General features: G+C 37.3%; 1 protein-coding gene and 1 long non-coding RNA gene across 3 annotated transcripts in view; one reads left to right on the top strand and one right to left on the bottom strand.

The window, feature by feature from the left end:
- Positions 1-636: 636 nt before the first annotated feature.
- LOC135444976 (uncharacterized) overlaps positions 637-27,095 on the top strand; it is a 41,676-nt gene continuing 15,217 nt past the window's right edge. For both annotated transcript variants that reach the window (XR_010439396.1, XR_010439397.1), the window contains exon 1: positions 637-769. This is a non-coding gene — a long non-coding RNA (uncharacterized LOC135444976). The remainder of the gene's footprint in view (positions 770-27,095) is intronic.
- HAAO (3-hydroxyanthranilate 3,4-dioxygenase) overlaps positions 9,993-27,095 on the bottom strand; it is a 35,202-nt gene continuing 18,099 nt past the window's right edge. The window contains exons 6-10 of the mRNA XM_064707020.1: positions 26,979-27,022; positions 15,675-15,820; positions 14,526-14,594; positions 13,308-13,390; positions 9,993-10,922 (exon numbers count right to left, since the gene is read on the bottom strand). Of these exons, the coding sequence (XP_064563090.1) occupies positions 10,844-10,922; positions 13,308-13,390; positions 14,526-14,594; positions 15,675-15,820; positions 26,979-27,022 (421 nt within the window). The 3' untranslated portion in view covers positions 9,993-10,843. The remainder of the gene's footprint in view (positions 10,923-13,307; positions 13,391-14,525; positions 14,595-15,674; positions 15,821-26,978; positions 27,023-27,095) is intronic.

Raw genomic sequence — 27,095 nt, 5'->3', positions numbered from 1 at the left:
AATGAACAATACAGTTTTGTCACTGTTTCGCCAGTCAGAAGATAAAAAGATGAAATGCTGTATCTCAGGGAACATTTATTCCCAGGCATTTTTATTGTAAGAAACTGGCTCTGTGAGCATAGCTTCATATAATCACCCTTACAGGAAAAAAAGGACATCTGTTCAGGCCTTGCACAAAGTGACATTAATATCAACTTAAAGGACAAAACTTCCAACAGGAGACTATTAAACTTTCCTGACAAATTAATGTTATGCAGTTTTAATGGAGATCTGAAATAAATGAGAATTAAAGAGAATATAAAAACTAGGTGTTCTGTGGAGTTTAACTTGAGTTGATATAAAATCCTCTGCTTCAGATAAACATATAAAATGTTGTTTTCAAGCTGTCTTTAGTGCTTTATGTCAACTTCACTGTACTGAAGAAGGAGAGCTTTTAAGTTATGGCCTTAAGTGATGAATAAAAGTATCTACCATCATCTCTGTGAGATGTATACATTCAGCTGGATCAACTAATCACCAGAAAGACCACAGCTGAGAAGACTTAGTTGGGACCAAGTGGTTTTAGGACTTGTTCCCTTTTAGCCCCAACCCATTATAAATTAACCTTAGATCGCATTTGTGCTTTCTGGTTGTGATCTCTAATGGGTCTCCAGGTTGGGATTGGATGCAGGTGCTCAATTCCTGTACCTGATTTGTGCCTGATAAAATCAAGGCTACATCTGGAGGGCAGGGAAACAGGTATACAGGCTGCTCCAGTTCTCTGCTAAAGGTAGGTGTTGCTTGTTTTTTTTCTTCTTCACTTTGGAGCTTGTTAATTTAGGTTCTCCTTTTTTTCTGCTCTATCGCGCCAAAGCTTCAATTTGTTGTTGCCACTTTATTGTACTGGTGAGTTCTTTTAAATCTTTTAGTGACTGTCAAGTGCTTGTCATCTCTGAGATTTCTTTGCAAATGAATCTCGATAGATTTGGAAAAGTTCTGCAAAATCTGGTTCCTCATGAACACTTTTTATGGACTTCCTAATGTATTGTACATTATATAATTTAAGGAAGTAATTATTTCAGCTTTGTGTGCATATGTAAGTGCATTCTTGTTTCTTCTAAAATTTTTAAGAGAAAACATAACTATTTTCTTTAGGCTTGTTTTGGTTTGATGTTTTTGTTTTTGGCTAATTTAGGAAAGTGGTTCTGAAGCAGGAAAAGAGAAGTTACTTGGCCCTGAACAAAAGATCTCTGTTCAGGTGGTTTATGTGTTATTATTACTGTAGCTAATCATGTCCCTGGGCTTTCAGTTTCAAAAATGAGCACTTATGTCTCTTTAAGTAGTTGCCATGGAAATCATCACAGCATGAACCCCTTCAGTGAACACCTTATGGCAGATAAATTATGTCTTTTGTTTCTGTAAACACATCAGAGACTGGAGTGAAAGGGGTTTGTGTGTCTTCAAAGCACAGGCACAAGGACTGATACTTGTTTGTTCTAGCATATGTTTCCTAACCTCACTTCAAATCAGATAAATCAATGTAAGATTCTAATAGTGCTTTTCTGTTATTTGAGAAAGCAATACAGTGAATTGAAGAAATCTCTTTTCAGCTTCTAGTCCTGCTAAAGATTTTCACATTTTTTTTTTATTTTTAATACAAAGACTTCTGTATATAAGGCTTTTAGGATTACAAATATAGGAGATATTCCTGGCATTTGAATGCTTTCCTTTTCTCTGCTGTAGAGTCTTCCTTAAGCAGGTGTGATCTTTGTGAGAACAGGGTGAAATAATAGAAAACATGAACCAATAACTTTTGTGGTTGTTTTTTTTTTTTTTTTCTGGCTTTTTGATGATTAACAAGCTAATTTTTAGTTGAATTATAAAATAATGGAATGAAAAAGAATTCTGTTCACTGACTTTTTTTTTGGTTTTTTGGGATGTTCTCATTGTTTTCCACTGCTGTCTTTTCCATGTATCTCAGTGTTGAACATCAACATTAGAAACCTGTTCCTTTGTATCAGAATGTGGCCAATGATTTCTGGCATTTTAACATTTCTGTAAAGACTAACTTGGCTGTAATAAGGGTATTTAAAGCCCACAAAATTTTGTTCTATTATCTTGAATAAGACACAAGATTAGAGTGGAGTTATGACCTGGCAGGTTAGCAGCACCATATTGGGGTGTACTGTGTGTTAACAACCTTCATGTGCTGATGCAGTCCCACCATTGTGTCACTCTTTAGCCAGAATTCCTGTGCACACAGAGAACCAAAGTGTCCTCTGTTGCAGTGCTGTGAGATCAGGGTAATTCCACCAGCTACATATTTACCCAAGTACTGCTGAGAATAAAATTTGTCCCAGTATAGACATATAAGGAAATTAATAAAATGGGTTCACTGTAAAATGTTAAGATATAAAAATGGAAAATAACATTTTAATGACAAAATGCACAGGCTGTAGAGTATCATTAGTAACATGGGTTTTAAAAAATGTTTTCTACTGTTTCTACTGCTTTTTTGCCCTGTTTTTAAGCAAGGTGAATATTAGTATCTTTCACAGAGAGTATTTTTATCAGTCCTGCAGGACAAGGAACTTGTAGACAACTGTTCATGTGTTCAACACAAGCTGTATTTATCTGTCCAGTTCCCATCACTCTGGTGTTGTTGCCCTGGAAGCAGCATCTGTGACTAGTTTGGTGCCAGCTGCAGCAAAAGTGTGTCTCAAATACATGTGGACATGGCACTCATGGTGGGTTAAAGCACACAGCTGAGCAAGAGCTGAGACGAAGTTGGCTTTGCCACAGAACAGCTCCTCCCATAGTAGATTAAAGGAGCATTTCATTCTCCTGAGCTTTCAGTCTGTCTCTCCATTCACTATGTTCTCTTTTAAAATTGAGTCTGTTTAGCTTCCCCTGCCAGACACTCTGGCACAGTTCCTCAGGCACTTAAATATCATTGCGGATTTGGGCTTCTGAGCCTACATCTTATTTCCCTCTGAGGGGGAGGAAGCTTTGCAAGTAGAGTTAATTTTGCTGTAGAGGAAATAAAAGCCATGAACCCTTTATATTAGATTAAAACTGATAATAAAGAGCAGCCTTTGTTCCTCCATGAAGAACATCTGTGAGCTGCACAGCCCCACTGCCTGGGATGCTGTGAAGAGCCTGGGATTTGTGGAGCATTTAGTGGGATTGGCTCCCAGTGAAGCCCAGGATAGCGCTTCCCTCTCGTCTGATCTGCTTTTTCTGTCCTCCAGCAGTATGTATGGAGTGGATCCAACCCACAGAGAGCACAGATGTAGCTGCTTCATAAAAGCTTCTGAAACATCCTGTGTCTGACATAAACAAAAATGACCTTTAGTATCGCTCTCTCTGACTGCCAGCAATGGGCTAGTCGTGTTACAAACCTCCAAGCACACGCGGCATGCTTGGCACAAACCTCACCAGTATGGGCAAGATACAACTAATTAGGACATAAAAATACTCAGAAGACAGATATATGTGTGTGTGTGTTTGTGTATAATGTGTGTGTATATGCAGTATGTAAATTATGCAGCTATGCAATGGCATTTAGGGCAATGCAGTACACAGCAAGGCAACATTTGCATTATTGTAGTGTAGCTGCCTGATTCTGTTAACACACTGCAATAAATCAGGGCAGCTGCATCTAGAATGGCAAAGATGGAAGTAGTGACAAATTGCTTTCAGTGAAGAACTGGGTGTAAATTGCCTCTTTTATATCCAAAAAATGGAAGAAATGGCTTTAGACAGCTGAACATTGTCATCCATATTGGAAACAGAAGCCGGAGTTGGTTCATTTTAATTTTAAACTCGAATTCTGATGGCATATGGCAATCTCATTCCAGAGCTCAAATACATTTTTCTATCTTAGTTTAAAAATAAGCTGAACTAGTATGTTTTGGTAGATAAATACAAAGTCTTATCCTTTTTTGTGAAGATTTTACTTGGTATTTGCCATTTTCCTTTTGGAGAGAACAATGAGCCCTTGTCTGATGAGTGGATCTGCCCATTGAATGTTGATTTGCCACTCAGTATTAAAGCACACAAGGTCTGAATCATGTGGCTTGTTAGTCACCAGTATCAGGAAACAATTAGGAGCTGTTAGCATTTTTCTTAGGTTGTCATAAGTAAAGCTGATCTATTTATGTTTCAACAATTTGGTGATGATTTTTTCTCTAGGCAAAACGTGGTGTACGCATTCTTTTTGTAATGTATGCCAAGATGCTGTAGACAGCTCAGGTCACAAATGTGTTCAGGCAAATAACTGCTGCTGGAACAATGGCTTTATAATGATATGTTCTTTCTGTCAGTATTTCTGCTATATAGAGTAATATAATCTGTAACTGCATTTGGGGAGTAGGAATTATCTCCTGGCTTGCCAGCAATGCTGTGGTGCTTCCTGCATGGCTCAGTTGAGCTGCGTCAGGTGAGGATGGAAAAGCCTCTGACAGCAGACCCTGTGACTGGGGTGTTCTGCAGGACAGCAAAGATTTGGGTTTGACTTCTTCCTCCTCCTGTGCAGAGGTGGGAGTTGTTCCTGGGGCTTCTGCTGCTTGTGGAAATGTGCTTTTGGGTCAACAAGGTTATAGATCTCTAGCAGTGATCTGCACGAAGAGGTTGAGTTTTGCTTGGCTCTTGGACAAAGAGCCCTGTGTCTCCTCAGTGAAGGTGGCTTTTGGAGCACCCTGAGAGCAGAGTGTGTCAGAGTGACATAAAAATAACCCCCTAGGAATTTCCTTGTGGTTCAGCTGTGGACAGCTGCCTTGTCAGGGCAGTTCTCTGCTCACCCTAGCAGTCAATGTGGAGCCACTTGAAGGTGCCCAAGTTTCCTTTCTGCATGGAATCCAGAATTCTGCCCTGGGATCTCCTTGGAGGAAGAGACAGTTAAAAAAAAGCTAGCTAAGGTGCAATGGCTGCATTTCCATGTCAAACCCCTGAGGCATTTGGGAATTGCATACTGAAATTTTTATGCTTCACTTCTACAAATTGGCATGTATTTAGTTACTTTACACAATTGGATTGTCAAATTTATCTTCAAACTATAAAGTGTATGGTTTGAATGTATGGGCAACTCATTGTCTAGAAAAGTTTGCCTGTGCTGAGAGTTTGTAAAGCAGAACCTTTACAAACTCCATCATCTCTGTGCTTTGGTTTTGCATTCTAAGCACGCTAGGGTTTTTTTCTTCAAGAGGAGAAGCCTTAAAACATGATAAAATGATATTTTTGCTGTAGTTGTATAGCACTTCAGAAGTCCTGTTTTTCTCAACTGTACTAAAGATGTACTGAAATTCCTCACTGAATCTTCAAAAGTGCTTATCCTTAGTTTACTTTCTCATAGTCATGACATCTTTCTCTGGAGCTTATGAGATAGTATAATGAAGTGGTTTTAGAACTCAATTAGTTTTGCTTCAATGTCAGTGTAATTTATCTCCAAAACAATGGTCAGAAGTTTTTATTTAGCATTATATTTAGCCATGTACATGTACCTATTTAACAACTCTAAAAATACAAAGCAGTGTTCAGATCTTTGCGTATGTGGTCCTCATGCAATTCCCACTGAATTAGCAGGCCAAAGATCCTGGAGATATATTTAGCCTAGAGCAACAATGATTTAGAAAGAATTGTTTTATCATTTGCAGATCCCAAAAAGGGGATATGATTTCCCTAAAGATATCACAATTCAAGGGCTTATTTTTGGAATACAAACTGTCTGACTCTGTGTGTGTGTAAACATCACTCTAGATGTCACGCTTCCATCAAAATTCCAGTGACATTTAAAGCAAGAGTTTTTATTCACTTCTACAATTTTTGGACAATGACTGAAAATATTTTTGATTTGATCCAGCATAGATCTTTCTCTACCAGACAGTGGTAAGACCTGTAGATCAGGTACTTAGAGCTGAGAGGTGGATATTAAATTTTTCTCCTTCATTATTACTTTAAAAATCAACAGTTTTACTTTGGGTCCAATCAGGTGTTATTCTGCATCCTTTGATACTGAAGAGTAGCTCTACAATACTTGTGTATTGAAAAAGAAACACACCAGGAGGTGATGACCTTCATGAGTCTGAAGTGTTCATTCAGGTGCATCTGGCTTGTTAACTGAAAAGAAACGAAATAAAAACACTCCAAAGCCTTAAAATGTCTCCAATATGAAGAACAAGCTGGTTATGTAGGAATTTTTTAAATAGGTTAAGTATTTTTTTCCTTTACTTATATGCAATGGTGGTGGGAGGATTGCTTTCTCTGCATCTGTTCTATTAGATGTAACTGGGGAACTGAAATCAGTACAATTAATGTTTTTAACAACAGAATGAAAGCATTTGTTATCTTCATGTAGTAAGATGAGATTGATCTACAGGTGTAAGTAAATACTGTGTGGGTCTGAGGAAAAACTTTACTACAACACTCCTGCTTTTACCAGTTTCCTGATCCACCTAGTCAGTTTTATGCCTCTGGTAGGGTTTGCTGCTTCAAATAAACAAGCAACATCTAAAAGTAGAGCAAGCACAGAGGAAGAAGGGTTCCTCTATTGACTCTTATAAGCTGTCAGTTTATCTATTGCAAGCTCAAGTGTAGCTAGCATTGAATCATTATCTTGTCTTAACTTTTCTGTGGGTTTTTTTGGTTGTGGGTTTTTTAATTGGACAATCTTATTCTTTCCTGTTGATCTCGGATATGTTTACTACATGATCTGTGTGGGTAACTCTTTTCTAGTTCTCTCATAACCATAAACACACATGTCTTTCATGAACTTGCTTTTTGTAGGTTTTTTTCCAAGATTATGGAAAGGGCTGGTGAAGGCTCAAGCTGTATCAGGATTATTTAATTTTTAAGTTACTTCAAGCAATACTATTTATTATGAATGGATGATGATGGTAATCACATATCATTAATCACGTAACCTTGCTAAGAAACTATTGTTAAGTGTTGGAATATGAGATCATAGTTAGGAGGAATGCAGTGAGACATACCAATTTACTTCCATCATTCATGTAAGTTAGCACAGCTCAAAATAAGAACCTAAGTACCCCATGAGATCAAGCCTGCCTAGCCTAGGAGTAATAGGAAACATTAATTACTTCAAATATTTTCATCAATATTGCTGATTTGCATGGAAGACTGACTGTAAGTTCCTTGCTCAATATGAAGTACTATAATAATGCTTATATCACTCTTTGTATGATTTAAATGCTATAAAGAGAAATCAAAATACATCTATAGCTAAAAACAAGTGGTTTAGCTTTCTCTTTACAAAGTTTACCTGTGATCTCCTTGGGATTAAACATTCTAAAGGCACTGAAAAAGTCCAGGGAAAGCCTTGCTGCTTTAATCAATAGCTGGCAGGATAAGGCTGCATCACCTTTTCCCATATGAAGTGAAAGGAAAAACTCCTGCTGACCTCTAGGATAGGTGAGATTCTGCCTTGGAATAACTGTGGATGCTTCTAGGTGGATTCAAACTTCTTTGTGTGTATCTCTAAGCTTTCAAATCACCTCAAGCTTGTGATTCTGGACAATGCTGGATGTGTTCAATAATTTATCAAAAATGGTGCAGGTATAGCCTTGTATCTGTGTAGATTTTATTTTAATACTGCTTAGAATATTTATTTGTATAAAGGTTTTACTTTTGAGTCTTGCAGAAGCATCAAACAGCAGATGGTCTGTCTGTGCAATACTGTGCTAATAAGGTTAGCACAATCCTGTCAAAATGTACCAAGTTTGCTATGTATCAGGTGTCCCAATATCTGTCTGATTCAGATCAGGAAAGTGAGCATCCAAACCAGGGTGCAGGTGTACCAGGTATAAAAAGAGCTGTAAAGAAAGGCAGTCATGTGCGTGTAAATCGTATGAAATGTATCTTGTCTAAGGCACATGAGGAGTGCCTGGGGATGTTTAGCCTGGAGAAAAGACCAGGGTGTCCCCATGATATTTTCTGAAAAATCCCTTTGCCAGGATTTCTTCTCCTGAGAAGATGAGAAGCCTCAGCTTCTTCATGTTTTGCTCCTCTGGAATGTGTTCTGGAGATTGTTTATCCAAACATGTGAATTGTTTTTAATTAATGGCCAATCACAGCCAGCTGTGTCAGACTGAGTCAGTCACAGGTTTTTATAATTCATTCTTTTCTAGCCTTCTGATGGATCCTGTCTCTTTCTTCAGTATAGTTTTAGTATATAATTTCTTTTAATATAGTATCATAAAATACTATATCAGCCTTCTGAGAACATGGAGTCAAATTCTCATCTCTCACCTCATCCTGGGGACCTCACACCACCACACCAGGGAGACCTTATTGTGCTCCACCATTACCTAAAAGTAGGGTCTAGTGAGGTGAGGGTGGGCCTCTTCTCCCAGGCAACCAGTATGAGAGGAAAAGTCTCAGGGTGTTCTAGGGGAGAATCAGGTTGGACATAAGGAAGAATTTCTTCACAGAAAGCTTTGTTAAACATTGGAATGGACTGTTGAGCGAGGTGGTGGAGTCACCATTCCTAGGGGTGTTCAAGAAATGACTGGATGTGGTACTTAGTTCCAGCTGACAAGCTGGTGTTCCATCAAACGTTGGATCTGACAATCTTGGAGGCCTTCTTGAACTTCAGTGATTCTGTAGGACATGGTTTTGCCAGGTGTGTTGCATGAACAAGCACAATGTCAGGAGCGGTGCATTAGGGTACTCTGCAAACAACATGCCTAACTTTGCCTCTGACTTTAGCCTGAAATCCTTCTCTGAGGCATGACCAGCACTGGAGTCTCCAGACCTGGATGCTGAAGTGCCTGCTGACCTGACTGCACATACACAGAAAGAGCAGCTAAGAGGGCTCCAGGAACCAGATTTGCATGTGGCAAACTTCCTCCTGAGCAGAGTAGTGTGGGTACATCTAAATACAAATATACCATAACTTGGGCAGTTTAGGACAGATACATTATGGAGGAAGAGCAAAGCACCTGAAAATTATTCACTGCCTGCCCAGAAGCCCTCTGGAACTATTTGTAAACCTAGGAAAAGGGAAGTTGCAGGTTTCACAGTTGAATCACAGTGGTTAAGCACCTTGGAAGGAGTAAATGACAAGTATTCTCTGTGCTCTCATTTGTACTCTGGCCATAAATAACTATTGAATGAAATAGAGAGAGTGGGAGGGGAAAGGGAAGAAAATTGGACACCAAAACAACAGAAATAATTCACAAAAGATAATATATCTAGAAAACAAAATTCTTTTCTCTTGGTACTTGGTGTTTCACTGTTTTTATAAATCATCTCCTGCTGTTTTGATCCTGATTTTTTTCCATACTTATGGGCCTTAGCACCTCTTACCTTGTTCTTAGAAGACAGGAGCTCCTCAATAGAAATAAATTGATGAGCTACTAAGTCATGGTTTCTGATCATGGGCTGTGGCAAAACTGAGGATGATGGAGCTCTGGTTTAGCACTACTGGTCTGGCACCTACTGTGTGACTTGGACAGAATTTAGGTGTTCAAGTACAAGTTGTTGTAAAAGGCATCATAAGTATAGTGTGAGTGGATCACGGAGGTATCTAATCCGGAGATACCTTAACTTTTATTCTGAAAGTTCCATGGTTTTCAGTGCCTCTGGGTGGATGAAGAGCTGCTGGTTATTCTGGATTTTGTTCTACATGTTGCTGTGTTTTATTCACTTATTATTCAGTGTGAAATATTTCTGTGATTACCCTGTAACTGCTGGACTAAAAATATAACACTTTGGTGCCCTAGATCCCTCAATCATAGATGTTCACTCAAGCTGTCAATTCTGCAGACACATAAACACACCAGTACCAATGGTAACCAGAAAAAAATTACTCCCTTGTTCCCATTTTGTGTGTGGCAGCTCACACCTATAACACCTTTAAGGACTGGGTTCAATTTTGCAAGTTAGGTCCCCTGTTATCAGGAGGATGAAGGAGAGTTCTGCTGCATGCTTTGCTAGAAAAGCTGCTGATGATAAATAGAAGTTATAGATTAAAGCCAAGGCATCTGTGTCTTTCTCATGAGACAAATGAACACTTCAATAAAACACATATAACATCTCAGTTTAATGAGGTTTATAGGTGATAGATGAAACAAATATTTTTCTGAACTTAATTAGAAATAAAAAAAATCAGGAATCAGAAACATTTGCTTTCTCAAATCTTTAATTGATAATACCTGCAGGTATCTGAGCAACCTGATTTCTGATGACAATGTGAAGAACAATTAACTAAAACCAAGACAAAAACTCTTCTGCAGAGTTCTTGGAATAAAAGCAGCAAAATATAATTTGACATTTATTATGTTCAAAGAGAAGCAGCCCTTAATAGAAAGTGATTATAATAATTTTTCTGCTTTCTTGTCCCTTAACATACCTCTAAAGGTGAATTTGACTTGAATATTCTGCTGCACAGGAGCACACCCATGACCCAGATGCTCCTGTTTAGTCCCATGTTCAGGGCTATGTTCAGTGTAGCATGCACACAGCATGCAGCCTGTTACCTAAGAAGTGTAACACTATCTGTCCCATCTCCTTTTCTACATTTTGTGGCAGAGACTTGCATTTGAAAGGAATCTAGTTTAATCTAGATAGTGTCAGGTATTACTACATAAGTAATCCTGCTACTTCGATATGTTGTCATTTCCTTTCAGATAAAATCTAACAAAACGCTAGATCTTAAAAAAAAATACTGATTATAAATTTTGCTAAAACTTTAACTACTTGGGGGAAAAAGTTTTAATTTGGCACAGCACTTGACTCCACTTCATCATTGTGTTAGAGTATTCAAATTTCCAGGCATTCTGAGTAGAATATAATTAAGGTAGGTAGGTTAAAACTTGGTTATCCTCAAAGCCAAGTGACAGAGGAGTTATTTATAAGGCTGTTTGCGTTTTGGATCCTGAGCGATGCACAGAGCAACACAATCTTCTGCTCTTTTCCAGCAGTACCTGGAAGAATTGAAAGAGAGATGATGCAATGTGTATAGAGGGAAATCAGAGACTCAAACCAACAAATGAAACATGGATGATACTGAAAAGGAGGAGCAGGCACTTTATCAGCTTCAGCCATGCTCTATAGCTTCCTTTCCATTCTGGAAGCTATTTTCCTTTATGTTTATCACGTGTCAAAGTTATCAAACAGCTGTATGCATCCTACTCCAGGAAGGGAGCTGTGTTCTTAGCCTGAACCCCAAATCTTCCTGCATTGATGTTGATTAAGCCTGTTCTGATGCTTCTAGCAGCTGCTGTGAGTTGTGAGTGCCTGTGGGTAGTTTCAGGCCATATATCTTTATACGCAGTCTTTTCCCCCCTTTTTTTTTTTTTCTTTCTTTTCCCCCCCTTTTTTTTTTTCTTTCTTTTCCCCCCTTTTTTTTTTTCTTTCTTTTCCCCCCTTTTTTTTTTTCTTTCTTTTCCCCCCCTTTTCTTTTCTTTCTTTTCCCCCCCTTTTCTTTTCTTTCTTTTCCCCCCCTTTTCTTTTCTTTCTTTTCCCCCCCTTTTCTTTTCTTTCTTTTCCCCCCCTTTTCTTGTCTTTCTTTTCCCCCCCTTTTCTTTTTCTTTTCCTTTTCCCCCCCTTTTCTTTTTCTTTTCTCTCTTTTCTTTTCTTTTCTTTCTTCCCCCCTTTTCTTTTCTTTTCTTTTCCCCCCTTTTCTTTTCTTTCTTTCCCTTTTCTTTTCTTTCTTTTCCTTTTCTTTTCTTTCTTTCCCCTTTTCTTTTCTTTCTTTTCTTTTCTTTTCTTTCTTTTCCTTTTCTTTTCTTTCTTTCCCCCTTTTTTCTTTTCTTTCTTTCCCTTTTCTTTCTTTTTTTTTCCTTTCTTTTCCTTTCCTTTTCTTTTCTTTCCTTTTCCTTTTCTTTTCTTTCTTTTCTTTTCTTTTTTTTTCTTTTCTTTCTTTCTTTTCTTTTCTTTCTTTTCTTTTCTTTCCTTTTCTTTTTCTTTCTTTTTCTTTTCTTTTCTTTCTTTTCCCCTTTCTTTTTTTCCTTTTTCTTTTCTTTTCTTTTCTTTTTTCCCCTTTTCTTTTTTTTCTTTTCCTTTTCCTTTTCTTTTTTTCCTCCTTTTTCTTTTCTTTTCTTTTCCCCTTTTCTTTTTTTTTTTCCCCTTTCTTTTCTTTTCCTTTCTCTTTTCCCCCTTTTTTCCTTTTCTTTTCTTTTTTCCTTTTCTTTTTCTTTTCTTTCCTTTTTCTTTTTCTTTTCTTTTTCTTTCTTTTCTTTTTTTCTTTTCCTTTTCTTTTTTTCTTTTCCTTTTCTTTTTTCTTCTTTTCTTCTTTTCTTTTCCTTTTCTTTTCTTTCTTTTCCTTTTCTTTTCTTTTCTTTCTTCCTTTCTTTTCTTTTCTTTCTTTCTTCCCCCTTTTTCTTTTCTTTTCTTTTTTTTCCCCTTTTCTTTCCTTTCTTTTCCCCTTTTTCTTTTCTTTCTTTTCCCCTTTTTTCTTTTCTTTTCTTCCTCCTTTTTCTTTTCTTTCTTTTCCCCTTTTCTTTTCTTTCTTTCTTTCTTTTCTTTTCTTTCCCCTTTTCTTTCTTTTTCTTTTCCTTTCTTTTCTTTTCTTTTCCCCTTTTCTTTTCTTTCTTTTCCCCCTTTTCTTTTCTTCTTTTCCCCTTTTTCTTTTCTTTTCCTTTTTCCCCTTTTCTTTCCTTTTCTTTTCTCTCCCTTTTCTTTTCTTTCTTTTCCCCTTTTTCTTTTCTTTCCTTTTCCTTTTCTTTTCTTTCTTTTCCCCTTTTCTTTTCTTTCTTTTCCCCTTTTCTTTTCTTTTCTTTCTTTTCTTTTCCTTTTCTTTTCTTTTCCTTTTCTTTCTCTTCCTTTCCTTTTCCTTTTTCTTTTCTTTTCTTTTCTTTCTCTCCTTTCCTTTTCTTTTTCTTTTCTTTTCTCCTTTCCTTTTCTTTTCTTTCTTTTCCCTTCCTTTTCTTTCTTTCTTTTCCCCTTTTCCTTTTCCTTTTCCCTCCTTTTCCTTCCTTTTCCCTCTTTCTTTTCTTTTTTTCCCCCCCTTTTCTTTTTTCCCTCTTCTTTTTCTTTTCTTTCTCCCCCCCTTTTTCTTTTCCCCTTCTTTTTCTTTTCCTTTTCCCCCCCTTTTCTTTTCCCTCATTCTTTTTCTTTTCTTTTTATTTATTTTTTTTTTTAATTTTCTCCAGCTTTTATCATAAGAGGTGAACTAGAATGAATGTCTCTCTTTTCCTCCTGAAAACACTTTTGCCCCGAGAAATAACAGAGGCTATTACAAATCCTGCATTCACAGATGCTGTGTTTCTGCACCAGTGATGCCCAACACGGTGTGCACTGAATACACAGAATTTATGTGGCTGGAAGCTGGGGGATCACGCTCTGAGCCCCTGCTCATCTCTACTCACACAGACTGGGCAGGGACAAGCAGGCTGTCACCAGCAGAGAGTGTCAGGGATTTACCATCCATGGCAACAGTCGATGTGCCCTCCTGAAAGGAAAGAAGGCTTTCAATTTTCCATGTCCTGTCCCCAGCAGAAAGAAAATGCTGCACGTACGGGAATCTTTCCTACTGAAAGAACACCTCAAACCTGTTCTGTTTCCTGAGGTCTAGCTAAATATTCAGTTGATCATGTCTGTCTAACACTATTATCATCAATAAAAATATGTTTAATTGTACATTGTTTACTATCATAAAGCAACAACCCATTGCCTGATTCTTGGGGTACACTGCCACCAATCTAACCTAGCAGCCTACAAGTTGGTACAGCTCCAGAAATTACAGAGAGAATCTTCTTGAGTAGTTTAAGCTCCTCTCCTACTTTTCTGATTCTTCATAGCTTTTTAAGTCTTGAGGAGCAATTCACAAGTCGGCAGGGGGCTGACTGAAATTGCTGAGTCTCTCCATATTGGAATGCACTGGTTATTATCTTGTCAGGCGGGGGAGACAGGTTCTTGCCAGCCACCAGGTCTTGATTCCACAGGCTGATGTAAGCTGCAGTGTAAACAAATGTCCTTCAAGATTATCATTTCTTTAATTAGCATTTGATAGTCCCTGTGAATTTCAACAGAAGAGGAACTAATAGAAATATCTGCCTCCTGAGGTAGCCTGACTGGTGTAAGCAAAAATTAGCTTTTCTTTGGGTTGCAAATACATTCTAGAAGCAAGTTGAATGAAGGACAGCTGGATCATCTGCAATTCTGAGAGAATAAAAACAAGTTTTCAGACTTATTTATTAGCTTATTCTACTTGATTCCAGTTTGACTTCAGGATGAGGGCAAATGTTTCAAGGCAGAACTATAAGAGGTGATGTTGTTTTATTGCTTGAGCTCATATACTTACAGGATATAGTCTAGGTAGTGTGCATTAAAATTCCCAACAAGGATGGATGCCAGTATCTCTGTCATTAACATACATGATGAGGAAAAAGAGGCTATTTTTATTGTGGCAGCACTTTACAGTTATTTTTCATTACAGTTTAAAGCTGAAAGGTGGTGCCTATTTGTGATCTTTTCTGTGAGAAGGAAGGGAATGATTCCAGTTTCTGTTGCTAGAAGGCTTTACTACTGTTCAGTTTGAACTTAAACATGAACTCATCAGTTAACAAGTGTGAATTGCCACATACCAGCTGCCATATCCAGATATCTGAATCCTTTTTACTTTTCTCAGTTGTTCCTGGTCCATAAGCTATAGCCTAAAAAAAAAAAAAAAAAAGGAATGGTTTCATCCAAATGACCAAAGTGCCCATATTCATCTCCCAACAGCATTTAAAACATTCTATTTTTACAGGAGAATATTCATAGAAGATGACATTATTTTTGCAGACATTAAAATTCACACTATGTTTGGTTTTCTCATATTGATTCCTACTGATAAAAAGGGAGCTGGTCACACCTGCCACTCCTTATGCTCCTCTGTATCCTTGCTGATCTACTCCTCCTGCCTCCTCCCACTCTAAGTTTTGCATCTATATGTTTCCTGCTTCTGTTCCTGGAACAGGCACTTCCTCCTCATGAACTCTGGGCCCTGTCAAGAGCCTGTTGAAGTAGAAAGGTTTCTTCCATTAACATTAAAAATGCTGCAGACAGAACTTAATATTTGTCATTTTCTATCCCCTCTGTGTTCTTCCTGACATTCCCACACTCTGTCACTTTGCTGTCAGCTGTATTGGATTCTTTGGAGTGTGACTCCAAGTAATTCTGGGGAAGAATATGTTTTGTAAACATCACATGTTCAGCACAGATATCAAATGTTGACAGCTTCATTTACACCCAAACTAGGCTGTGTTTGACTAAACTGTGAAGTGGAATGTTTTAGGGCAGCCCAGGCTCTCTGGTTGCTGTCCAGTTTTTCTTGTTTCCACTTTACGTAGATGGAGAGGGAGGGAAAAAAAAAAGTGTGTTTACACACCCAGATTAGACTTGGACCATGAATGCTGCTCAAACACATAAAGAACCTTGATTTGCATCATACTGGTGCTTCTGATTTGGGAAATATGGGGAGAGGGACTGGGGAATGAATGAGCTGTTTTAATCCCAAAGGAAATGAACAGAAATAAAGTTCAGGTTGATTCTGGACATGGAAGTATTGAAAAGAAAAAAGCCCCTGCCCTAAGCTAGTCAAATCAATGGACCAAAGACTGGGGTGCCTAACTTTGTCTGCTGACTGTACATTGATCCCAGGCCTGGATTCACTCATTCTGAGCAGTAGGCACCAATAATCTGTACATTTAAAAATATCTCTTTTTTTTTATAGAGAAATTATACCCCCTTACCTCTGTTTCAAAATTATCTCCAAACATACTCAAGGACTTTTTCTGTTTTATTTCACCACGATGGTCATTTAACCAGCTTGAGAAGGAAAATGGCTCCATAACAGAAGTGGAATTCAGTGGGAAAGGTGTTTCTTTCAGGAGTTCATCTGTAAGCAAGGCAGAGGGCTATCAGTGACAGCCCTTGCTTCCCTTGGTCTTTGCAAACATTTTAATTGAGAGATCAATTTACAGACACTATCTAGCCAACAGTTTTAATGGTTAGCAGTGTTACGGTCATTATCAGGACTTTTTGAGATTGCAAGATGCATATGTTATTTGTGAGTCTTGATGGAGTGACTACAAAGATGTCAGAACTGTGCATTCAAACAGTGTGCAATATCCTACCTAGTTCTTCCTGACATAGTCCTCATTCTCTTTCAGACCACCTTTTGCTCTGGAAAAATATGTGTCATCTCTGAGCCTTTGCTCACATCATATTCCTCTAAAAGAGGACTTGGGCCTATAGAATAAGGTTATTCTACATCTCTCACATAGTTAGCACTGGCTTCTACGTTTCTTCTCTTTATGCTTCTCCCCTATGTTTTTAAATACACTGGCCACAGTGAATCAAACAGAGTAGTACAACTTAAAATTTAATACAACGTATTTTTTGTGGAGTTCTTGGAGCATGTCATGGCTTTGGTTTTGGTAGCTCAATTTAATTTCCAGTAATTCTCCTTCCTAAATAATTTGATTTAAAATAGCTGAAGGACTAATTGCAGTATAGCTGGCCAAATTCATGCTGCATGTTGCTGGTATATGAAATGAGCTTTAGTTATTTAGCAGCTCACAGGGAAATGCAGAGACAGAGCAATTGCCTTGGTGATTCTGTGTAGTTTGTTCTGAGATACCATGGGAGAACACCCATTGAGTAATTTCAAGCAGTAATGCCAACCAGATGCTGGGAAAACTCCCTGGATGGTTTGCTCCCAAATGTATTGTGGTAATAAACCTGCAGCCAAATCTTAGTCTCAGTGCTAGGAATAGAACAGCTCTTTTTTTAAGTATTAGTGTATTCATTATGCAATATTCTTCTGGTTCTGTTCTAATGCTGAATTTCACTGCTCTGCCATGTTTTGAATGTACCATCCCAGTTTTTCATCGAAGACCATTTTGTACACAGCCTTTGAAGAATATGTGGGAGAGTCAGTGTATGCAGTGTACTGAAGATGCTGTTTCTGCTCATGGGATCTCAATAAGCACTGGGTACAACCATCTTCAGATAATCTGGGTGGTATCCTACCCCTTTTGTTGCAGAAACAAAATTTTGCTATAAAAATTTCTTCTCCATTATTTTGGGAGGTTCGACTTGCTAACCCACTGTGGACCCTAAGCTTCACCTGTGCTGTGATTTTGTGATATTAAAATAATTATATTTTTAAAAATAATTTCTCTTGGAAATGCTTCTTTCAGGAAATTCTGAAAGTAGTCAGAAGAAAGCTGTAGCAAAAGAATATATTTTTTGTTTGAAAATTTTCTTCTTCAGGTTGTTTTTTTTTTTTGAAAAAAGCTCCCTTACATTATTTAACTCAAATATTTAAAACAACTTTTACTGAAAAGCAAACTTGTCAGAGAAACTAAGAAGCACCAAAGGAAAAAAGAAAGTCTTTACATTAGATTTATTTTTCTGAACTTTTAAGCATCAACATGATCTATTCTTAAATGTTCTATATATTGCCTGATAACACTAAAATGCAGTGTAAAGGTATTTGGTGGTTTAGTTTTGATGCTTCATTTTTCTCACTGTAATATGACTGCTTGGGGGTTTTCCCTTAATTTTCACAGGTTCATCAGACATCCTTTGGAGGTAATTAGGAACACATACACACTTTGTCCTTAAATTATGGATATGTGCAAATGAGATTTGAGTGAAAAATTGCTTTTTTGACTAGGGACTGATGTGAAACAAAAGTCTAAAATATTATGATATATGTTCAGACACAGCAGAGGAGGAAAAGAAAAGAAAATTTATCAGAAATTTTATGAGAAAGTACTCAATGCAACTGATGCTCCAAAAGACATTAAAATATTTTGTTCTATTAATAATAAAAATCTTTACCAGTTTTTTTTTTGTTTTATTTTGTTTTCAGATTAAAACTCATCATTTGAATTCAGAAAAGTTCATTGTAGTTTTGGAATACCAGAAAGTTACCCATTAGTAGAGCTTTCTACAAAAATGCATGTCCTAGTTGTGAGAGGTATATGGGGATTTTGGTGGTGGGTTGTTTGTTTGTTTGCTTTTAAAGAAACAAAAAGCCTATGGGAGCTGGTAGGATAAGAGACAAATACTGAGATACCAAAAAATATTGAGATGTTGTGAGTATCTTGCTCAACTTGGGGAATATTTCTTCTCCACAGTTTAAGAATTCCAGCATCAAGCTGACAAGTAAATTCAGATTTTATATGCTGGAGAATGAATAGCAAAAAGTTGAGTCTCAAGGATGGGCATTGTGGTGTTTTATGCAAGGAGAATTAAGAATGTTCCCCATGAGTTGCAAGGAACTTGGATAAAAAAGAGAGCCAAAGTACTTGTTTATATGTTGACCAAGAAGCAACACAAATCTAATGATATGAAGTCTAAGTTTGTAGTTTAACTTCTGTCTGTTATTCTCCATAAACATAATTTTGCTATTTTCCTCTTTCTGCTGATCTCTGACTCTGGTTGCCCTGATCAGTTGGGACAACAGCAGAGAGTGGTCTGTGCCTGCTCAGGGCCAGTGTAAGTGCAATACATCCTGCACTTACTGTGCTGCACTGCCCTTTCTTGCTTGTGATAAACAGCCACCATCTAACAGTTTATTTTGCTTTCAAGTGAAGGTGGGATTTTCTTTATTTAGACTTTAAGTTCCTCAGTTCAGAGCTCTTTTTTTTGACACTTGTCTTATCAGCAGGCCCCAGCCTGTGATGGGGTATTGGCTTAATACTATCTTTGATGTTAATTGCTCAGTGACAGCATAATGGCCTTTGAAAGCTGTGCCTGCATGGAATTAAGCTTTTAGTGTGACCTGCTATGATGACTTGATTATCTGTTACTGTAGAACAAATGAGAGAGCGCTGTGGTGATGAGGTACGTGACAGATGTGTGACATTATCAATAGACTGCTTGGCTGAGTCCTTATTTAACCCTGATGCTGATCCCTTGCATGATGCCAAAAGCTGTAGGTGTCCTAATGCTTGTGAACTTGAGCTAACAAGCTACAATGAAGAGGATCCAACCTCTTGCAGTTCCACACATATTGGAGTTGAAGCCTGGTGCTACTAAAGGAACTGAGTATTTCTAATCAGGCTAATGGCTTATATTTAGATATTGTTGCATATATTTCTGTTTAGCCTGTACATTTGCTTTCAACTCAGTATCTGAGGAAGTGCAAGCCTGTGTTCCTGGAGTTCTGTTCTAGCAATACTGTGAGACAAGGAGACAACATGTTTAAAGATGGGAAAAGTAAAAATACGCCAGCAAAATGCAAGAAAATGGCACTTCTAAGCTAGACAGCTAATAGTCTGGTGTAGGTTTTTCCAAGTAATATAACACTGTGTGGAACATCAAATCTAATATTTTCTTACATTTTCAGACATCCATTTAAAGGTTCAATACTGAAGTCCATTTCTGCAGATCATTACTATTAAAAATTTATATCACAGTTCTTTATGGGATTATAGCTTTTTCAGATTTTAATTACAATGTGATGATATCATGTAAAGCTGAAAAAATGTCATGTTTACAGAATGAGTTTTTAAATATTTAAAAAAGGAAATTACAGGTTTTAGAGGAACTTGACTTCAGTTAAACAATATTGAACTGTACTGAGACTGAGAATATTAAACTGGGCAAAGAAGGGGAGAACAGCCTTTGAGAAAAGAGCAAGTTGAATGTACAGGTAGTTACAGCCTCAGCAGGGACTATCTAAAGAAGAGTCTGAGCTTGATGGGAGTACTGTGCTTCTGATGCAGTAAGGAGAACAGGTTAAAGAAGGCTGACGCTGACCTACCAGGTGTATGTGGCTGATTTGCTTAACTCACATGTAACATGGAAGGCCCCCCTTCCCTTCCCTGGTGATGCTCCTGAGCTTTCCTGTCAAGAAATCAAACCATGTCATTCTCCTGAGCCCTACTATCTCCAAGCTCTTCACACATCTCTTGTTTCTTCAAGATTTGTTCAAAGGAAAAGAGCAATAAAGCACTTGAAATATCTCAAAATAAGGTCAACAGATTGCATGCTGGCTTTATGAAAAACTGTATCTTTCAGTGATGTGTCACCCTTCACTTGTAGACAGAGCATTCTAGATGGAACAAGGTTGAAATCTTTAAATCCCCATATATTCTTGCTAATTATCCCACCATCCTGAGGTGCTGTGCTGACTCTGTCCCTACATGCTGTGCCCCATCTCCATGCAAGGATGTGACACAGTCCATGACAAATGGTGTCTCCCCCAATAGCATCACAAGAGACAAATGGTGTCTCCCCCAACAGCATCACAAGACATCGTTCAAAGTGGAGTAATTGAATCCTCTTTGTTTTTTCATCCTTCATCTGAGTGTCAAATGGTCCAGACTACTCGTGAATTATTTTTAAATTATGTATTAATTTATTTCTGCACACTTCCTAATCATCATTTCCATGTCTTCAATACTATATCATAATGAATAATTCCAGTGATAGAGTTTTACAGCATTTCACATTTAATTGCCAATGCTAGTAATAATACATTCCCTAGGATGTTTTTCCCATATGTGCCTACCTAATTTCTATGAAAAGTCTGTTGTATTCTCCAAGTTAACAGAAATGTCAATGAGACTAGTAGGATTTTAATACCTCTGCAAATAAAACCTGTGAAATGTGGGACATAATTTCAGACATCTGGGTTTTAGCCCAGTACATACAAAAATCCAAAGTGAAAGCACTGAGAGTGACTGATTACTCTGAGGGTTGTTGGTTCATTTTCCTGTTGTGGAATATAGATGCAGAAGCATTTAGTTGAAAATACAGCACTCACTTGGTGCAACCATACATTTCCCTGGGTAACTGTATTCTTTTTTTGTAGCATGTCCTGAGAATTTTCACGACTGCTAATTTATGACTTGTCCATGTAATTATTTTGAGGCAGATTTTTCTTTGTGTCATTAAATCTATGCTGGAAACTGAACAAGCTTTTTTTTCCTAATTGAAATTAAGAAGTTTGAGAAAAGCTTTGAAAAATATTTTTGTAATAAAGAAATATAGCTTTTTCAAAAGGAGATGTCATCAGCCAGAAGGAAATGAACAAATTAAACAAACAAAAAAAAAAAGTCACTATTATGGCCATAATTTTTTAAAGGTTTTTCATTATCTAGCTAGGTTATTGTAATTAAGAATGATAAATTGTATTGAGAAATGCTGTCCACTCATCCAATCCTAACATAAAGAATCTTAATTCTGTTTCTGAATCTGCCTTTTATAACTCAGGGCATTTCATTAAGCCTCTTTGTATGTAACTTCAGTTTGCATAGAATGGGAATAGGATACTTCATTATAACAAGAGTTGAGACCTCACTCTCTTGGTGAGACAAGGATTTTTACAGCATGTGTGAGCTATTACCACTAAATAGCCTTAGAAACACTAGTGAAAATGTCAGACAAACTCCATTAGTGAGTCTTCTGTTTCAGATGTTGCTGTCTGGGGAGCATTTAAGAATGTAAAGAAGAAAGAAGCTACTTTATTAGAGAGGACATACCTGCTGTGAAACTGCTGAGCTTTATAGCTCTTAAATATTTCTTATTTGTTTCACAAAAGTCTGAATAGAAAGGAAAACAATGCTATAGGGCATTTCTTCCTATTGCCATGATGGGTTTATTGTGTACATTATGCACTATGGGTATGTATAGATCAGTAGCGGCTTGGTTCATGTGGTGAAGCATCAGGAGAGCTCCCAGAGCCTGTAGTTTATGTTCTGCCCCTCTATGAGGAGGCTCACTTGAGAATATTGTGGGAGAAGCAGATTTATTCCTGAAGACTTTCTTGGGGTTTTTTTTTGGTGTTGTCTTTAGCAGCTCTGGGCTCTGAGAGCCAAATGAACCTTTTGGCTCCAGAGAATGTGCAGACTGCAGTCCTGAGTCTTGGATGATCCACTGTAGTTTGGAACTAAAAAAAGTCAGGAAAGTTTTCATATGGAAAATTATAGCAGCCCTACTCTAGACATTGTGATCCTACTTTATTTCTGCATTAAATATTGCTGACTTAGGTAGGTCTGTCTGAGTAGCTCGTTTTCATTATGAGCTCTGTACTCATTAGGGACTGGAGTCCTCATTTAAATATGAGAGGAGACGAAATAGATGAAATGTGAGAAGTAACATGCTCATAAGAATTGAAGGCTTTTATTATATGGCTCTATCCTCTTCTTCTACCTACATATCCTTTGCAGTTTGGGTGCAGATTGAGGAGAGATATCAACATGACTTGGATATTACTTAAAGGATTGCATATGACAGGCAAAAAATGAATAGTGTGTTTATATGGTCATCTTTGCCAGAAGAGAGCAATGAGGATGATAGAGAAAAGGGGAGGATTCAAGTTGTTGATAAAAGTTACAGAGATGGTGTTGTGGGGAACTGTACAATTTTGATGGGTCTAGACAGTTTAAAATTATTTAGTCTCTGTATTGGTTAGTCCTTAATAGGATATTCCTTAATATCTAAATGCTCATATACTGTTGTTTTCTAAATACAAGTACTCAGAGCAGAAAGGAGTACCATGTTATAGAAGAGAACGAGTGACCCATTTAGGTGTGTTGGAAGTCTTTCAAGATGAGAGTAAAGAGAATCAAATAGTCAATTTTGTAAACAGATACATAGCAAATAAATTTTATGTTCAAAATTAGCATTCTTATTTGGGAAAAAAATACCACAGAGACAGTATCTTTAGAATTATTTCAATGTACTGAAAACAGAAAGGCACAAAAGTTTATACAGTTATTTGAAGTTCAAAACATGGCCTTGTATTTCCTCTAGTGCAACTGTAGACAGAATTTATTTCTGCAGGTTTTTAGTTTTCTGAAGTAGTTTTAATTGAATTAACATTGCCAACTAGCCAATTAACTGAAAAGGAAGAAGAAAAATAGAAGAAAAAATATCTGCTTGTTTTTATATATCAGTGGAACAAGACTGAGCAGCAAATATTGTCTCTGGAGGTTCACTGGATTAGCTACAGAGGACGACCACATAGAAGCTGATTTTTATAGTGCTGAACTTACCCTTATAACTTCTTTAGCACTGCTGAGACCACAGAACATTTACAGAGCATGCCCTAGGCTCATTGGCAACCCCTGCTCCACTGACTGAAGAAAATACCTATTTTTTCATGCTCATTCAGTTGCTTAGGTCTTGTTTGCTCTGAATCACAAACATAAAACCGCACTGTATTCTAACTGTACTAACAAGATTCTTAATCTAGACTGAAAATCATCCAAGATAGACCAAAAATCAATGAAACTTTTTCTCATGAAGTCACTACAGGACTGGTTTTTACATTACATGTCTGAATGTTCAATCACAATAAAGCTTGTTTGGGAAATAAAATTTCATTGATAATTAGAAGTAGAGTAGTTTGGATAAACAAATTCCTGACATTCTACCTATACCATTAATGTTCATGAGGTTCCTTTTCAAACACACCTATCTGTAGAAAAAAATTTTATTGCAGTTTTTTTCCCATCAAATTACTCCTAAAAGAAGTTTGGATTATTTCAGGCATGGCAGGTAAAGGTTTGGAGCTTCTGGTTACTGCTGCAAAGAATATTTAGCCATCACTCTTTATTAGAACTGAGGGTCCCTGTCTGAACTAGAGTCTTCTCTTGACTAGAAAAGTGGGGTGAAATCGTTACATTGGGATAATCTTGCTTTCAGGCTGATTGAACTGAAAGTAGCAAGGCTTGTTTTGATAACTATGATTCTTCATGTCAAAAAATATGACAAGTAACCCAAACCAGCCCATCTTGAGAGTTCCCTGTACAGCCTATATCCTAAAAATATTCACCCTTTTTGATAAAAAATTAATTTCTGCACATGGAAACAAAAGAGTCTCGTAATAAAATACAAAACAGTTCCAGAGAGGATGCCTCAAGTAGGGATTGCATGCAATATATATTTCTGATTATATTTTTCCTGATTTAAGTCCCTTTTCTTCTGTGTCTTCATATACTCTGATTGCCCTGCTTTCAGAGGGACTTTCCCTGCTTTTGGCTAAGCCAGAAACCATGAATAAATCAAGAAAAGGTCTGGATTTAGGGTTGGGGTTTTTTTTGGGGGGGAGGGGGCTTTTTTTTCCATTTTTTTAAAACCCATTGGAGAGCTTGATTGATTCCATTTACAGCTTTCCTTTATAAGTGAGCTGCAATCCAGGATTTCTTTTAAGATGTTTTTCCTCAATTTTGTTCCATTTCTCTCTAAGAAAGTGAGGCACTAGTTCAGGCTTATGTGGAGAGGAACCTGAGAGTGCTTCAGCTGGCACTTTTAAATTGAGGTGAATCTGGATTTTCAGAAGAGAAACTGAAAAAAAGGGCTGAAACTCCATCCTCTTCATAAGCCAGCTCAAATGATGTTGAGATACGTATTGAGTGAAACATCGTGACAACTGGTGGTAGCTTGTTATGTGTTACAAATGTCATGCTGGTTGCTGAACTCTCCTTATGGAAAAAAAAGAAAATTAAAAAAATGAGAGCTGAATAAATCCAAAGCATTATTTTTATATCAACTGGATATGCCTTCAGAGTGAACATATTACCAGCTTAATTCTATCTCAGTCAAACTGTTTGTGGATATTTATTTTTTTTAACACTGTCAGTCTCACTGAGAGTTACAGGAGCTATGAACTAAAACTTCTGTAACTAAAAATGTGGGGTGGTTTCCTCATGCATAAGATATCACTGAGATGTTGAGTTAGTTATCGTCAAACCGGAAATTGGAAAAAAGGGAGCTGTTCCCTAGGCTGCAAACCTGCCAGGTAAATTACAAGGAAAGAGCTTCTGTACTAAATTTTTCAATAACAGTTTCTCAGAATTACTTGTTTAAAAAAAGGTGTCAGGATATATTGTAGCTTCTGATTGATTGTCAGGTTTGTTCTTTAGCCCTAATCTTCTGCAAAAATATCAAAAATATAAATCTTTAATGTTATTTGTTTCTGATATTATTAATTTGTTACTGACATTTAAACTCTTAGCCTGGTGAGGGATGCTTACTGCAAATCCCTGTATTGAACAAGGATATTATGCATGATATGGTATTTTTTTTATTACAGCAGCATCTAGAGGCTTCAATTGAAATTATATTTCCTCTGCTAAACACTGTATGAAGACACAGTGAGGCAGTACCTGCACTATAGCTCTCACACATTCCATGCAAAGAAACCCCAAACAAACCAAACCACCCACACCCAAACACTGGAGACGTGCTCAGACTAAAACAGATTTGGACAGTGCATAGAAATAAAAGTAAGATCTTGGAGACAATCCTATTTTATTGATAAGAAACATGGAGCCTTTCCCTGAGAATGACATTCCCCAGTCAGTGAAAGAACCAATGCCTAAAGCTGGTTCAGCAAAGTTTTCATTCAGGGTTCCTGACTGCTTTGCCACTTTCTGACTGCAAGGGCTTTAAGGTTGCTATCCCATACAGAAGACTCTTTAAACTTCATGTTGGCAATAGTGCTTTAGTTAACTATTTTTAAGAACGTTGATATTAAGACAAAAAACAGCTTAACCCAATTTTAGGTTTCAGTAAGAGCTTTGTTCTGTTGTTGATTGAGATGGCAGACTGACTTTTTAATGGTGACTATCAATGAAACAGATGTGGAAATAATATTTCACTGAAACTTTTGTTTCTCTTAGAGTAATTCATAACAATCATCTTAAGATGTTTAGGAATTGATGTGGAGATTAAGGACAGCTGGTTCCAAAAACCTTTTAGAGAGCAGAAACTAAAATTTCTCTTGTGACAAGAGCTGCGGAATTCAAGTTTTGAGTGTAACTGGAAGATGACATTCAAGTTGGTCACAAAGTCAAGATGCTACCATATGCTACCATAGCTGGGTGCAGTGCACCTGAGCCATACATACATTTCTTGGTTGGTGCAGGATGTCCATCAGTTGCCAGCAAAGATGAGACAGAGATTTGAAAGAACAAACCTAGCTGAGCAGTGGGAATGACTGAGCTGGTAGCATTTGGCCAACTGGTGCAGGAACTCTCCAGGAAGGAATCTCAGGCTCTCCTGGAGATTACACAGCAGCAGCTTCTGCTGCTCCTATGATGATTTTCCATCTTTCAATTAAGAATCTGGAAATGTCATGGAGACTTTCCAGGTAGTTCTTGTAGGAGAACTGACCAGGCTGCACCTAACTAAAGAACTTCCAAATAGACTATAGAGCCTGCTCCTGCAGGTGCACAAATGGTTGTATAGTGTGGTCTTTTGTACATAATTAAGATGTAAGAGTGATATTTTGGACATGGTTTATGTTATCAATGGCAATGGATCATGCACGTGCTGGGTGCTCATTTAAAGCTGTGGGCCAACAGGATTGCAAGATTTCAGCAAAACAAATTTCCTACTGAAGGTGCTGTTGCAATATTCTTGCAATTGAGGCTTTTGTTGCCATGCAGAAAGGCACCATCACGTTTGAGAGATCTGACTCTTAAAGCCAAAACCAATAACTTTGCTTTCTAGAAGTCACTTTCTCTGTCCTATGTCTCTTTCCAACAGATTTAAGTGGAGTTACAACTGAAGTATCTGTTCCAGTGTGGAATTTGCAATCACTATCCACAACAGAGACAAAATAAAAAATGTGGCAAGACAGCATGGAAATAAAATGCTAAACAGATCAGACCCTATGGGAACTAAAATCATCTAGGTTTCCCAAAAGTAGATCACAGTTGTAGGTAAAGGAGTACAAATAGGTATGAAGTGTATTAATTCTACTTGTAAAAATCACTTTATGGGCTGTCAGAAGTGAATTTTTGTTAGTATAAGACTTGAAAGGCATGTAAGGATAGAGATACTAGCATTTCACATTAATATAATTACCTGATAAGTGGTTATGATGGCATCACATGACCAAGCAAGATGCTGTTGGTAATCATTTATATAGAATTTCCGTGTGGTCAGGGTAATGAAAGGAATTGCTTCCCAAAAATAACTTAAATTTACACAACCAGAAAGAAAAACAGATACTTATTTTATATGGTGAGAATTATTGCTCTTCAATCAGAAACTGTTCTAAATCTGAAATTAATTTGTATTACCTGGGTTTGGTTTTCCAGTTTTATATTGCCTTGAGTTGAAAAACCTGGAATAATGAACATTTAAACAGAAGTGAAAAAGTTATGTTCTGTTGGTTAACAAAGACTAGGCAATAACAC

The sequence above is a fragment of the Zonotrichia leucophrys genome, chromosome 3, assembly GCF_028769735.1.
Source record: "Zonotrichia leucophrys gambelii isolate GWCS_2022_RI chromosome 3, RI_Zleu_2.0, whole genome shotgun sequence".
Classification (NCBI taxonomy): domain Eukaryota; kingdom Metazoa; phylum Chordata; class Aves; order Passeriformes; family Passerellidae; genus Zonotrichia; species Zonotrichia leucophrys.
This window is presented reverse-complemented; position numbering and strand designations above follow the sequence as displayed.